The 15,855-nt window shown below is 38.4% G+C and overlaps 2 protein-coding genes across 3 annotated transcripts; both read left to right on the top strand.

Annotated features, from left to right (window-relative positions):
• The first annotated feature begins 418 nt into the window (after nucleotides 1–418).
• On the top strand, nucleotides 419–8,284 carry plat (plasminogen activator, tissue). The gene is made up of 14 exons (XM_077714594.1): nucleotides 419–430; nucleotides 1,775–1,817; nucleotides 2,045–2,179; nucleotides 3,488–3,598; nucleotides 4,678–4,852; nucleotides 4,940–5,031; nucleotides 5,105–5,279; nucleotides 5,349–5,434; nucleotides 6,261–6,335; nucleotides 6,415–6,619; nucleotides 6,696–6,832; nucleotides 7,139–7,279; nucleotides 7,353–7,501; nucleotides 7,585–8,284. The coding sequence occupies exons 1-14, from the start codon at nucleotides 419–421 to the stop codon at nucleotides 7,750–7,752; spliced, it is 1,704 nt and encodes a 567-aa protein (XP_077570720.1). The 3' UTR covers nucleotides 7,753–8,284.
• A 630-nt stretch (nucleotides 8,285–8,914) lies between these two features.
• Nucleotides 8,915–15,549, top strand: LOC144195576 (SH2 domain-containing protein 6). Of its 2 annotated transcripts, XM_077715302.1 has the most exons (19): nucleotides 8,915–8,998; nucleotides 10,010–10,035; nucleotides 10,106–10,134; nucleotides 10,223–10,260; nucleotides 10,529–10,634; nucleotides 10,836–10,894; nucleotides 10,968–11,007; nucleotides 11,112–11,198; nucleotides 11,472–11,500; nucleotides 11,729–11,765; nucleotides 11,859–11,931; nucleotides 12,534–12,564; nucleotides 12,670–12,742; nucleotides 12,826–12,931; nucleotides 13,051–13,088; nucleotides 13,173–13,201; nucleotides 13,278–13,346; nucleotides 13,672–13,830; nucleotides 14,339–15,549. In XM_077715302.1, exons 1-19 carry the CDS (start codon nucleotides 8,990–8,992, stop codon nucleotides 14,453–14,455), a joined length of 1,155 nt encoding a protein of 384 aa, XP_077571428.1. In that variant the 5' UTR covers nucleotides 8,915–8,989; the 3' UTR covers nucleotides 14,456–15,549. The 2 variants fall into 2 exon arrangements, with proteins under 2 accessions (XP_077571428.1, XP_077571431.1); XM_077715305.1 differs by lacking the exon at nucleotides 11,112–11,198.
• Nucleotides 15,550–15,855: the final 306 nt, after the last annotated feature.

Genomic DNA, 15,855 nt, shown 5'->3' on the forward strand with positions numbered 1-15,855 from the left:
TGATTGAATAAATTGAATTACATTTATTTGTTGGGGCGTATTGGATTGGATAACTTTATTCATCCCGTAAAGACATTTTAGACATAAATAGATAGGTAATAAGTAAGTTTTATAAATAAACAAATACATAAATATATTAATAAATAAGTGTGTTGCTGAAATATCTATATATATATATTTATATATATTTATACATACACAAAAGTGTACATGTAGACATACGGTTTATCTTAATGTCTGGACTTGGTAACATGGAAAAAAAACTCGCTTTTTTATGTGCCTGGTCAAGCAGAGAAGGTGAGTCGGCAGATAGAAGAGAAAAAGAAAAACATTCGCAAGATTAAGGGATCAACCCTGTATGTTTTGCATCAGCTATATAAACTTGGGGGTTGGGGTACTTCAGTGATTTACGGTTGCCATGGCATCCAGGGTAGTGTTTTCATACCGATGACCTTTATAGCTTCTTCATTTACTCGGAAGGTGAAGGAAATATTATATGATGTCTCCCAGGACTGGAAACATGATGGGACCATTTTCTTTTTTTCATTTAGTTCAAAAAAAATCTTAACAAGCAGCACAACCTGTCCTTGTGTGACTCACGCTGACACACAGTACCATGAGATTTTTCTTTGCTTGCTGTAAACGATTGGTTTTCTGTAGAATTAAACTGCGCTGCTGTTCTAAGAATTAGGAGGAAGTTGTATTGGATTGTACTGTTAGTGTCAAAAATCTACACACCCTTGTTTAAATGCGAGATATTAATGTGTTAGTTGCTATAAACTGTGAGGATCCATTTGGTCATTGGCATTGACTTGACCTTAGTAACATTGGCAAAGCATAGTGTTGTGTTTGGGGGCTTAAGTAAACTGTAATAAAAATTGCAACCAACTTTTCAGAGTGATGCAAATATGATCAGGAATAAAATCCTAAATTGAAAAGTCACAACTCATCTGACTATCCTGACTATTATGACTTCCTGTGTGATTCAAATCCACGCTTCCTCGACTTGTCCCACCCTTTCCTCCCAATATCCCCCTTGGACACAGGCGTAGGTATGCAGGAAGGAAGCAACAAAGGAAACGCTAAATTTGAGCTACAATTGTCCAAATATTATTCCTGCAATTGTTACCTCGCTTTTAATTCCACAGAATTGGTTCAACGAGGACCATTGCGCTCTATTAGTCAACTTCCTGATTGATTTTTTTTATCCATCCACATGAGACTCTTGCAAAAAAATGGACCATCTAATGCACTTTCATTTTGTGTTTGCAGAGAACAGAAGAGCTACAATCAACACCATGAGGAGTATATTTTTATTGGTCCTATTTGCTCTCTCCTGCTACCTCGCAGACAGTGTAAGTATTGCAACAATGCATTATTGGTTAGTTTTCATTTAAACAAGACAAACAACCCATTTTGAACAGAGGGCTTGGAACCCAATGCTACCCTTCTCAAAATTTTACAAATTGCTCGTATGTAGGGGCACTCGTTTGACGAGGTACCACTGTACTTGCTTTCAGATTTTTTTTCATATTTAGAATCCTTCAAATAAGCAGGTTGGCATTAAAGCTGGTTTGTACGGAAGCAGGCCTGCAGTAAAAATTGAGAAAATACTATAATGAAGGCCATGTTAATTGAGGTTTTTGATGATTTTTTTTCCACCGACGTGTATTATCAGGATTATAATCCGGATCAAATCGAATCGTGATACAAATGGACCTGCCAGATATGTGTCAATACACACCAACATTTGTGCCTTTTTGAACTTTTGCAGGCCGAGCTGCAACGCTCCAAGAGAGGAACTCGCTTCTACCTAGGTGAGCCTGAGCGGAAGACGTCCAGGAGGGCACTTTTCATTATTCATATCCAGAAGTCTTCACCTTCCTTTGACACCTCCCGTGAGCCCCGCCATCCTTTTTCTTTTTCGCTTTTTCTCATAACATCACCACCCTTAGTTTCTTCTCTCACGTCACAATCCCCACTTTCAACCGTCCAATCACATTTTTTGATTGTTTGCATATACTGTATGTTTGTGTTTTCTCAGTACGTTGTGTGGATGATGTGACATCGGCCGTGCGTAGTTATGGGGACACTTGGCTGCGGTGGAGGGCACAGCGTGTGGAGTTTTGCCGTTGTGCGTTAAGAGGACGAGAACTTTGTTACACTGTGCCTGTTATCAGTGAGTGTGACGCACTATCATCACCAAAATACTTTCACATCACATTATGCAAAAACCTTTACAGCATCTATGACAGAGGTGTCAAACTCATTTTTTTTCCCAGACCACTTTCATCCGGGGGACCGTCATGTCCCAATTGGGCTACCTTTAGAAAAATATATATAAAAATACATTTTTCTGATGAAAAAAAGTTATAATTCTTGATTTAAAAGGGGAATAAACAGAAAACATTCCCTATATCTGTAATATTCATTTGAACTTGATTATAAAACAGAAATTCGGCATTCAGGATTTACTTTCTTGGGCCGTACAAAATGATGCGGCGGGCCAGATTTGGCCCATGGGCCGCCACTTTGAGACCATTGATCTATGAAGTCAAAAGTCAAGATGGGTCTAAACCCAAAAACAACCAATGAGTTAAATGAGTGCCCTGTAATAAATAAATGGTGGAGAAAATGATTAAATTACACTTTTAGCAAGGTGAAAGCATTCAATGCTTTGCATTCAAAAAGCCATACAGTAAATATATTCATCTTTGTACAAAACACATTATGTAATAGCTCAAATTACAGGTCTAATTTATTTTTATGGTCAAAATTACTTCATGTGATAATATAGTGACCAAATAAGATGCAATTTTTATACTTTGTAAACATGTTTCATGTGTGTAAATGACTAAAATAGTCCCTAAACGTCGGAAGCGTCCACAACAAAGTAAAAGATGGGGAAACACAAAATATTAACGCATTTTCTGTAAGTGATTTTAGAAAATAGCCTACTAATGGTTGTTCCTGTCTCTTTTTCTTTGACTTCACAACTAACCTTTTGCAAGCATCAACTTATTTTTTTAAAGTTGCCTCGCTCGTCTTTGCTGTGGACTTTTCCAAGTTTAGTCTGACACTGTGTGGTCCCATTGCGCTCCATCGTTGACGAATTTGGTGACTTATGATCGGTCGCTATTCCCTCAGACAATTCCTAACCACAATCCGGCCAGCCAACTTGTGAGCTCAGGCTGCAGGCGTTGAGCCCGCGGCGGGTATTATGCTCCACTTAGACCTCTTGCAATAATAAATAGACAACCGGACTGGCAATTGTATGAAACAATTTTTCCGCCATGGCCGTCAAGTGATGATAAACCAAATCAAATAATGTTTTAATCCACTGTATCATCATCATAACATTAATGCTGTGTATCATTTCAACATTATGTTGAAATGAAAATGCATGTTGTATCTGATTACATATTAGAGTATATTTTGGATTACTTTTTATGTCGTGATATCCATCTAACTTTTCTTTCACTTCCAGACTGCTACATTTCTCAATGCTACAATGGAGGGACGTGCAAGGAGGCTTTGTACTCTTCAGACTACATTTGCCAGTGCCCTCCAGGTTTCAGTGGCTCCCAGTGTGAAATTAGTAAGTGTACCTGAGTAAAAAAGACATATGCAAATACTTAAAAATACATATTTATACAGTAGGAGGCACGGTGAAGCCGTGGTTAGCACGTCTGGTTCACACTTTTGGGGCCGAGTGTTTTTGGTGTTGGATTTTATCAAATAAATCCCCAATCCCCCCCCCCCCCCACCCAAAATGCAACTTATACTTAACTGTGCATTTTTTGGGGTGAGGCGAATTAAACTCAGGTGCGACTCATAGTCCAGAAAATACGGTAAATTGCTGGTTGTCACATTATTTTAAATTTATAGTAGACATTTATGGGTTGTATTGCATTAAAATGAAAAAACAAATACATAAACAAATCAAGCGACAGCTTGAGTCCAAAGAAAAAAGTAAAAAAACAATCTTAATGATAAATGAAGTTGTTTTCGCAACGAGGTGCTGTCATGCTGGAACAGAAATTGGCCGTCCCAAAAATTGTCCCCACAAAGTTAAATTCAATCAAATGTCGAACTTGACCTCTCATGAATGACTTATGACGTGAAAATAATGAGATAATTAGATTCATGAATGTAAAAACAAACATCAATAACCACGCGTAGAGCTCTGATGTATGAAGGTTATTATTTCTGATGAATTGTTTCTGAGACAGTTAGACAACCGCGCCCTCTCAGTGGAATAATTACGTACACTCTACATCATCTACGCCAGAGATGACCTTAATGAAGGTCTAACTCCATAAATGGAATTGTTTTTGTTTGTAATTCTAATTGTCAAAATCCTGTAAGAAAACCTTGTAGGTTGAACACCTAAAAAAATTGGCTGCCGTTAATCGTACACTGCCAGCCCTCTTAGCTTGGCCACTCAAGGTCATCTATGGAGCTGAAAGAGTTAAGACGGCAACAGCCTGTCTGTTTACACTGGAAACGTGCAAAATCGAGTTTCATTTGTCATTGCAATAAGGAAGTAATGTCAGTGCGATAACATTTAGATGCTGTTAAGAAATATTCTTTAACAGGAAATAGGCTTCATTAGTGAGATATGAGTGCAGAGGATAACAGATGGCATCTCTAATCACTGAGTTATTGTGTTTCCAGACACCAAAGAAAAGTGCGTTGTAGGAAACGGGGACGCCTATCGTGGCACGTGGAGTATCAGCAAGTCGGGAGCAGGGTGCATCAACTGGAATGCCACGGCGCTCAGGGGAAAGAAGTTCACTGCCAGAAAAATGGACGCCAGCAGCCTTGGACTGGGCAATCATAACTTTTGCAGGTTTGTGAGCTGCAGATTAAATAAAGTTCTAATGTAATCTAATCTAACATATAATAACATAGAACATATCATCTATTCTCCTCTTAGAAACCCTTCCCAAGACAGTGCTCCTTGGTGTTACACTTACAAAGGCACTCAAATCAACTGGGAGTTCTGTTCCCTGCCCAAGTGTGAAGATGGTAAAACCTCATATTCCGAGACTGAAATGTGGAGCAGACAAGAATATCATTTAACCCAAGTGATTTGCATCAGATAAATACGAAGAATGCGTGAGAGGGATTGGTCTGACCTACCGGGGGACCAAGTCCGTCACTAAGAGTGGCGCCCACTGTCTCCCGTGGGACTCCCCGGCCGTCACGCACAAGAATAACAACGCGTGGCGTTCCGACGCTGCCGAATTGGGCCTGGGCAGCCATGGCTACTGCAGGTACGAAAGCCAGGATGGCCACCACGTGACCTATCTGGCTTCAGATCGCATCAGTTTTTGATCTGACAGGAATCCTGATGGCGATGAAGGCCCGTGGTGTCACACCTACAAGAACCTGCAGTTAACCTGGGAACTATGTGATGTACCTAAATGCAGTAAGTTTGCTGGTTAAAAAATGATGGCTTTTTAAATGTATTTATTTACTATTTTGATGTATGAACTCATTGACTGCCATTAACGAGACATCTTTTAGACATGTATCGAGACATTCATTCCTTTTGAACACTGCTTATCCTTGTCAGGGGTGCTCGTGCCCAATCGCCACTGACTTTGGGCCAAAGACAGACTACACCCTAGACTGCTCGCCAGTCAGTCATTGGGTACACATAGAGACCTTCTGCACCTATTGCCATCAATGGGAGTGAAACATAATCACCGGCCTTCCTTAGTTGAAATCAATTTGTTGTTAATAACTGTCAATGGCGGTTAAGGGAAAATTTTCTGAACCACTATATCCTCATGAGGGGTGCTGGAGCCTATCCCAGCCAACTACAGGCACCAGGTGGGGGACACCCTAAATCGATGGCCAGCCAATGGCAGGGTACAAAGAGATGGATAACTATTCACGCTGACACTCATACCTAGGGGCAATTTTAGTGTCCAATAAGCTTACCATGCATGTTTTCGGAATGTGGGAGAAAACCGGAATACGTACCCTGGGAAAACCCACACAATCTTTGGGAGAATATGCTAACTCAGTGAGGGCTGACCAGGGATCGAATTCTCGATCCCAGGACTGTGAGTGAAAATACAACGTAGTATAGTAGCTTGTTTTCTGAGTGAAATTGTGATCATTTCAATACATCACCCTCTGCTGGTTGATTTATGACACGCGTCACAACAAACCATGAGACAAGCGACACCATCATCTTTGAACTTACTATTGGTTTCTCTTTTTGAAATTGTTCCCCACTTTTTCAGCGACACGTCTAAGTTCCCGTCCAGCCATCACCGCCATGGGCCCTCGAGGCCCCACGACCACCAATGACAACCGAGGTATGACGTCAGGTACGACTCTGCGGTCAGGTTGCGTTATTTGAAATATCATCTCACAAAGTTTCCGTCACGTCTTCAGGGTCATGCGGCCAACGTTTGGACAACACCCTGAACCGGCCAGCTTTCCGCATGTTCGGAGGACGGGGGAGCGACATTACGGAGCAGCCCTGGCAAGCCGCCATCAATGTTTATCAGCCTCGTCTGCGCAAACACTTTCACCGCTGTGGAGGGATTCTCATCGACTCCTGTTGGGTCCTGTCTGCCGCACACTGTTTCGGAGCCTTGTAAGTATGACTATGCGCCTTTCTGACACGCGCCCTTAAGCATGCGTGACGGTAACAGGTGTTTTCATTGGTGCAGGGATAAGCCCTCAAGGTTGCAGGTCATTCTGGGCAGGACGTTTCGCAAAGAGAATGCAAGCAGTGAGCAGATTTTCAACATTGACAAGTACTGGATCCATGAGAAGTTTAACAATGAGACGTTTGACAATGACATAGGTGGGTACATTTATCAATGAGGGTACCTTTTTGGTGAGGGAAAGACGAAAGCCAATGATTTTGGACATAATGGCATTTATTCAAAATCAAATTTTAAAATTTCAAGCAATAGAAATTACTAATATTTTTACAATTTTATTGCTGAAACGTTTCGGATATGTAATTCAAACACATTATTATTGTTGAAATGATGGCGACCATCAGTCATTTTTTGTTTTGTTTGTGCTAAACTAATTGATGTTACTTCAAATTTTGGTTGCTCTTAGTTTCTGATCAAATAAAAAAGACATTCAACATTTTCCACAGCTCTGTTGAAGCTCAAATCAGACATTGGCATGTGTGCCATCAACTCTCCAGAGGTTCTCCCTGTGTGTCTTCCCGAATCGGGCCTTGTCCTGGGTGACTGGACCGAATGTGAAATCTCGGGCTACGGGAAAGACTCAGAATGTACGCAAACCCTTCTCTGACATTCACTTGACTGTGGCATGCTGATAAACAACTCACAATGTGTCTTCCACAGTTTCTGCTCATTATTCTGAGCGTGTCAAGAGGGGTTTTGTTCGCCTGTGGCCCAGAGAGCGTTGTGTCCCCGATGTGCTATCTGGGCGTCCGGTCACTCCCAACATGCTGTGCGCTGGAGACACCAGAGGCCTGGATGATGCCTGCAAGGTGAGATACAAATGGAAATGCTTTTCTGCTGCAAAATTGACTTGGATCTAGTGATTCTCAACATTTTTTTAATGGCGTTTCAGGGAGACTCTGGTGGGCCTCTGGTCTGCCGCAACAATGACAAAATGACACTAATGGGTGTCATCAGCTGGGGTGACGGGTGCGGGCAGAGAGATAAGCCTGGCGTGTACACGCGTGTCACCCGTTACGTCAACTGGATCCAAGGCAAAATGGCGGACAATGCGGTCTGAGCACGATGGCGTGCGTTTTTTTTTCCTAAATGCAAATGGTAACTGATGAAACCAGTACTGTTTTGAGAATTTGAGGGACGGGCTTACCATGGCTCCCTGATCTTCATTTCCTGCTTTTGAGGGTCCCGTGCGAATGAGGTTACAATGGAAAGGGGAAGATAGGATGGCAGCACTCGCACTGCAAAAGACTCAACAAACTTGCATGTTGATCATGCAAGAAAAAATTCTGCTGGTTCAGATGATGCCATTTTTCACGCTTTTATACTTTGGGGTGCCTAACACAGACAAATTGGGGAGAAAGAACCCAGCATATGTACAGATTGTGTGTATTATTATATTTCAAAATATGTTGTAGAAATTGTTTGTCAATATACAGATTGTTTGTATTACCTACAAAAAACGTTTTTAGAGTTGTTTGGAATTATTTAATATTTATGTGTATTTTATAGAAACTGACCGTACATGTACTGTATATAAAATGATTATTATATAATCATGTCATGTAAAACACAATAAATATTCAGAGAGTATTCTGCCCTGTGTTTATATTTTTAGTTTAAATTCATTCTGAACTGCTTATCCTGTGGGGGGTGCTGGAGCCTACAGGTACCCGGCAGGGGGACAAACCTGAATAGACGGCAGCCAATCGCAGGGCACAAGGAGACAGACAATCATTCAGGGCCAGCCGCCTTGTAGTGTAAATACATTTCCAAATCACACAAACACAAAAACTGTACATACTGTATGTATACATACATAAAAAAGCACTTATAAAGATTTTTACCATTCATAGTTTTCTGGTCCCTTTCTTCTGTAAATGGTGTATTTATTTTAAGTTAAAAAGCATATGTGTATTATATTTTTTGGAATAAAACTAAGACTAACCTTGAACATTATGGTGGTAAGAAATGCACTTCCAATGAAGTATTTGGGCCATAATCAGTTGTCATTTTTCTGCTGAATGAAAGTAGGACTCACTTTCACTCTTTTTAAGTTGCACTTTATGACCAACTGCAGCGGCTTCCTCTTTTTAAAGCAGGTTGGTACAGGGATTGGATATTTGATGTTGGGTGGGATGTGTTCATGGCAGGCAAGGGGAAATGCAAATGAGTGGAACTCAAACTGTCCATTTTAAAGTGTGTGTGCTCATCGCTTGAGGGCATTTGCATGCCAGACACTAAACAAAGACACCCATTTATTTCTTCAACTCTTGAGCTGTCTGACTTCATCATAAATCATGAAAATGGTAATGTATTATTTGGAATATTGTATGTTGTAATCAATGTAACTCATTTCATTTCAAAGCTAATATTCAGTTTTGGCCTTTAATTATATTTGAAGAATTTGGAAAATTTTAGTTTTACAATTTTAACAATTCAAATGAATTACTAAACTACATATAAAAAATAAAATATAGACTGTGTAAAGTAGACAGAGTTTACTAGTGTGCAAAAAGAATCATTAATACTGCAAATGCTTTTTATTTCCATTTCCTTTTTTCATTGGGTAATTGTTCTTTTATTTTCATATACATTTGTAATCTAAAAATACATTTCTAAATTAATTAAATGTTGATAGAAGTAAAAGTAATGAAATCAAAATGAATAAAAAGTTGAATTATACTTTGGTTTACAGCCCCAAATAACAATCAAAAGTAGATTTCTTTTCATAGCATTACTCTCATGTTTTTCATCACGTGTGACAGATGTCTAATCCATTAAAACTGGGAGGGTTGGCTGAGAATGATCATCTTTTAGAGGCATTTATGGTATACTTGACGTCCATTCCAATTAGACTAAAAAGTGCTTTCAATAACAGCAAATGAGAAAAGTGCCTTGCAAGAATTTAAAAGAAAATGGTGCATGGAAGGGTTAACATGATCAACTCTGACCATAAAACATATAATATTAAAGACAATTAGCTTATGCGATCATTTCCAAATGGGTAAAACAATGGAGACTGAGTTGAGATAACCTTTCTCTCATTTCCTACCAGCTTCTTCCTGGTTTATGTTGATCATGAAAAGCACTATTGTCTTGGACTGGCATGATAAATGTGTGCATACCAGTCTATTCAGACAAATAAAATTCTTTAATTATTTACCCTATGTCAACTCTTTCATGACATTTAACACCTGTGGCATCTCAGCTACTGGACAATCGCCAACATTTCTGACAGTTTGAACAAGGCTTCTTTATCCTTTGAGCTCCACTTTTACTCCTGTACTGAAATATCCAAATATTTCTGTTTCTGGTAGAGCCTCTTTGGAAAATTCAAGAAAATGTAAGTATAAAGACTTCAAATGTCTTGTAAATCAGTTAGTTTAAGATAAGCCATTTTTGTTGCCATGCAGGGGCCCGCCGGCGCCACCGCGACGGACAGGTGATTTCATTTACTTGAAAAAAAAAAAAAACAGTGATTCTGTTAATTATGTTTTTGTACTGCACAATGAACTTTTACATGGTTTCAGAATTCACTGATGACTTAAGATGGAAAGGACATGCAGGTGTAAGTAAATTGTGTCTCATTACAGACTTGGTGTACAAATTATTGCATCGTAAAAATTAATTATTTTTAAATTATTATTTTTAAATGTAATTTGTGTTACTAGACGTGCAACGTTTTTTGAAAAAGGAAGTATTACGCTTTTTTATGTTTACATGTGACAAATGATATGAAGATTGAACAATTCGTTTTAGGGAATTTCAATTTTGATCTGGAAAATGTACCAGATTGTGTAAAACTTTTAAATTAATTTTAGATTGCAATATTTCAGTGGCAGGAAGACGAGGAGGATGAGGGTGACATGTATGAAGTGCCACCATGTGAACGTCCAGCTGTCAACGTGCCACTGAGACAAGTGGAAGAGAATCTTTATATTGGTAAGAACACATAGTTTTCCCCCGTAAAATACCTGCTCAGGCCTTTAATGGAGTTTGCATCCTTAATTTCATATCCTCAGATTTTAAGTGAGTTTCACTTGATTCTATACAATTGGCAAAGTCAACTGGGATTGGCTCCAATTTAACCAAATAAGGATAAATAATATAGAATAGGTAAAGGTGGGTGTACATATTTTGCAGAACGAAATTCCAGTATTTCTGTCCATGCGACTGCACCGAGACCGACTGTAAAAACTCAGGTAAATACAGAACCGGGTTCCTTATGTCTGTTTCTTTGAGACATTTGATCATTACCTGATTTTACCCATATAGAGATCTCAACAACATGCAAAGGAATTTACCGCCAAGAAACGTGAGTCATTTGTCTAAGCAGTGCGGCATAACATTGCTTAACTCATCGCCAATAGATGCCCATTTTGTTTGAGGTGGATTGAGTGAACTCATGTCAATCTTTAGCACCTGAGGTGGACAGGAACGAGAAGCCTGGCAGGAAAAAGATGGCGTCCCTTCCTGCTGGATTTTTCATGACTACTGTGGAGGAAGGTGTTGATTTTTTTTTAGATTTTTAACATGGCAAAGACAATATTTGGTATTTTACTCCCCCGTGTGGTTGAATGTATTCGGAACACTATTTATTCTTGCCCAAGGAAGTGAAAAAAGGTGTTGCATACTGCACACTGTCATTTTTTACTTGCAAGGAACTGTGCATAGTGTGACTTGGTGACTACAGCGTCTCCTTGTGGTTAGATATTTCCACTACATCCATTTTTTCTCTTTTTAAAATTCTGCCTTCATCTATTTTTCTCTTCTTTTCAGATGTGTATCTAGAGCCAAACGAAGAACCGGTAAATTATTTAATGAATTACAACAAATTTAAATCAATGCCTCATGGACAACCAAAACAATATTGATTTCAGCTATGATCGGATTGGCTTTTGTTCTATTTATCATTGTAAACTGCAATTTTTTTTAAATAAAAAAATGTGGTTAATGAATAGTTCAATGGTACCCACACTTGGAGTTCAGTGCAATTTTCCTACGGGCATCAAAAGCTGTGTCTTCTCATATTTCAGGGGGAGGACGACGACCTGTATTTAGAACCAGCAGCTGGTGGGTCGCATAATTGTGGACTACATTATGTTGATTAAATATTTGAATGAAAATGATCCAGATATGGATTTGAATTCTCCTCCTACGTTTCAGCTTGCCCTCCGGACCCCCCAGACCCCATGAGAATGTTTTCACCCACTAAGATATCTCCCTCACCTCCCCCCATGTATGTACCTTTCATACTGCTTATAGTTAATCGTAATATTAGACAGTTAATCATTAAAAAAATAATACTCAATATATATATATATATATATATATATATATATATATATATATATATATATATATATATATATATATATATATATATATATATATATATATATATATATATATATATATATATATATATATATATATATATATATATATATATATATATATATATATACTGAAATAGTCAGCCTTCACTAAAATCGATTCATGAAGATTTTTTAATATAACAGCCACTTATCAAATGTCCAATTTATTCTATTAGTGTGCCCATGTGAAATAGTATTGATATTGCAAAATATAAACATATATATGGATACAATATCAATCCATTTGCATGAGAGAGCAATATGATTTCATGAAATGCAATTTTGCAATGAGATTTCATTTGATTTGGTAGGCACTGGTCCTGAATGATCACTACCGACTCTACAAGTTGTAATTTGTTGGACGTCTATTGCGGTCAATGCAGAAAAAAAAGTTAATGCATAGTTTCTGAGTGTACACAGTAGTATTTCACCACATGCATTCTGACATCCTATCAATGTGCAGAATGAAGCCTCCGGTTCCCAGAGGGAATTCTGTGAGTTGACCATGTCCACTCCCTATTTCAGCCATTTGAGTAATTGACAATAAATCTGAATCTCAATGGAATATGCTTACTAGGAATCTTTACCCTTCTTTTCAGACTTCCTTTCTGTCCTCCTTGACAGATTTAAAAACAAGTTTTTCTCATTTAACATCTTCAAGCCATGGAAAAGGTATTCTCACTGTCATTTAAAATTATATTTACTGCAACACCTACTGAACAGATGGTGTTTATTTACATAAATGTATTCTAAAGTTTCAGTTCCACTCCTTGATGCAAGGCCTGTCACCTCCAAGTTACCTTCAATGACAGCAGGGTTTAAGTCCCCTTTGTCAAACACTCTAAAGGCGTCTATGCCCAGGTTGGTCACCCAGTGCAATAGTTTAAAATGTATCATATAAACATGTAGTACTTTGAATCGTATTGGGTTGGCTTTGCTGGCCAAGTGCATTTTTATTAACATTTCTCTTTGCATTTCAGGCATGCAAAGCCTCACATGCTGGATACTAAGAATGCAAGTAAGCTCATTAATTCTGCAGCAAAATTGCAAATATCATCATTTTGATTCATTTACATGTATTTTTTTCACTACTTTGTGGAAGGGCGAATAGCTAACCAATCCGAGAATGAGGTACTACTTGAAAAAAAAGAATCATAATTTATGTTTTGCAATAGGAAACATGCACTAATGTTTATAAATCATATAGGATAAAGAATGGTTTGCTGGTGATTGCAACAGAAAATCAGCAGAGGATCTTTTGCTGGGAGCCAATAAGGTATAATAATAATATTCCCAAATGTTCATGTATAGGATAAAATTGAGTGGATATGAAGAAATGTTTTTAACCCTTTTTTTTATTGACATTGTGTTGCTTCTTTTGGTTGACTTGACCCATTTGGTCATGTGCTTGTCATCATACACTTCTATTTTGACAAAGACATGCTTCATCAAGCTGCAGCGATAGTTTTTGTTCCTCACAGAGGACAAAGAATATACGCCTGTGAGCATTGTCTTATTAAATTCAAAATGAGTTGAGTTCACAGTCATCAACTAGACGTTCTATGTCAAATTTTTACACCCAAGTACTGTCCGATCTGCAGGACGGCACCTTTCTCATCCGACATAGCTCCGCCCAGAATGCCCAACAGCCATTTACGCTCGCTGTCCTCTACCAACAGAGAGTTTACAACATTCCGGTGCGCTTCCTGAAAGAGACGCAAGGCTTTGCACTGGGAAAGGAGGGCAAGAAAAGTGAAGAGGTGAACTGAATGGCTGTCATCTGTTCATGATGTTCTCATCTGCTACTTAATTTTACATACTGGCTACCTTTGAGGGCGGTAGGCGCCCAATCCATTTTGACTGGGAGGTGCCTAGAAAGAGCATTCACTGTCAGCCTCTCCAAGTTCAAAGACTGGGAGGAAGAGAATGAACGTTCAATCATGTTTGCTACTTAATTTCTTAATTGAGTTGTATGGCATCTGCCGGAAAATCTTACCTTTGATTACATAATAGATTTCATCTATGCAGATGCAAACCGTTACAAATGGACGTTTTCTTCCGCTCCCAGTCAAAATGGATTGTTAATTTGGCCAAAATTGAATTGGTCCAGCCCAGATGAGATGTGACATGAACCAAAATAAGTACAAGCCGACCCCCCCCCCCCTCCCCCCTCCCCCCTCCCCCACAGGGTTGAATGGATTGGACATCCATTTCTGGTATGGGCTGGAAAACCAAATGATGACTGCTTCTTTCTCTTTCCACTTTCAGGTTTTCACCAGCCTAGATGAGATGGTGATGCACCACAAGAAGAAGCAGCTTTATCTGATTGACAGCAAGAGCCAGGCTAAGCATGCTGTTTACTTAGCTCACGCTGCACGCTGTTAGTGTCCCGTTACAGTTCACGGAATCTCATATAATCCAAATAATATTAAATCATGCTGGGAGAACAACTATGCGTAAATGAATTTTTGACCTTATCGCCAGGCCGGCGTACTCCCAAAATAAAAACAGACTCAATCCAGAGATTTTAAAGCTGTCTTGCACAAATTATGACCATTACGTAAAGCGGCCTTCTTTTCTCACATGTTTTGATGATAATTGGGTATTCCTGAAAGGGTTTTAAGAGAAGTCCGGAAGGAAGACTGTAAATAAACACAGAAGCAGATAAATCAGGCGGAGGTGCAGCATAGTTCCATGATGCAGTCACAGCCATTAAAAGCTAACAGGCTGTTGCCATATTATGTCGTTTTTTGAGGAATAGGACAACGTTTTGGCTTGGTAAGTGAAACACTTGCTGCAAGATCTAGAACACTAGATTAATAATGAAGACTCAACGACTTCCTGGAGATATTGCAATTTGTCAACTGGGTGTGAGGCATTCTGCTGGAATGCTGTATTCATCAGATAAGAGCCCAAATGACATCCCGGGATTACCATTAAAAGTATGACAGTACATCATAGGTTCACTCATCTGGACAGACAAAGCACACAAAACTGAGTAGATTTACATTTTCATTTTATGAATAAATGTCTTTTAAATGTTTGTTTTTCAATCTGTCAATAAAATTTGACATAATTTGGGCGAAAACTGACTGTATAACTATTAGACTATGAAAAACATGTTTTTAAATTCATGTATTTATTTCAATGGTATTTTTTCATATTGATATCTCCCTTTAAAAAGTCACATTTCAAAAGTAATTTATTTTTATGCTAATTAATTAATTTAAACCATTGAAAGGGTTGATAATGTTAAACATTCATGCATTTTTAAAAAGACCCTGAGGTATACACCCATTTCTGATTCATTTGAGTTGACTTGCTTCTATCTTTGAAGTTTACAGGACTCTTCGTGCACAGAGTTTAAACTTCAAGTAAAGGAACTTGAAACTGTATTATGCTGTCTCGGTTGCTTTAAACAGTGACGCCTTTGATTAGATATCTGCACTGTTTACATCCTGCGGTTAATTCTGACTCATTTTCAGTCTTTCACTGTTATTCATTTCATTGGACAAATTGTACCTCAGCTATATTGGCTTTCATTTGAGGTAGTATTTACTCCTATTTACTTTTTAAAGTACTTAACTATCAATATCTTGTTTCTTTTTTTTATACCAACTAAACACATTCTTTAACATGTGCAGGCAGGTGATTGAATTAAGACAACAATAACATTTGAATGGTGTTCACTGTAGTCATCACTGTCCCAGAAAGGGTTGAATAAATAAACAAATAAATAAATAAATACGTGAATGAAATGATGAATGAATGAACAAATATATACA

This window comes from Stigmatopora nigra, chromosome 4 (assembly GCF_051989575.1).
Source record: "Stigmatopora nigra isolate UIUO_SnigA chromosome 4, RoL_Snig_1.1, whole genome shotgun sequence".
Classification (NCBI taxonomy): Eukaryota; Metazoa; Chordata; class Actinopteri; order Syngnathiformes; family Syngnathidae; genus Stigmatopora; species Stigmatopora nigra.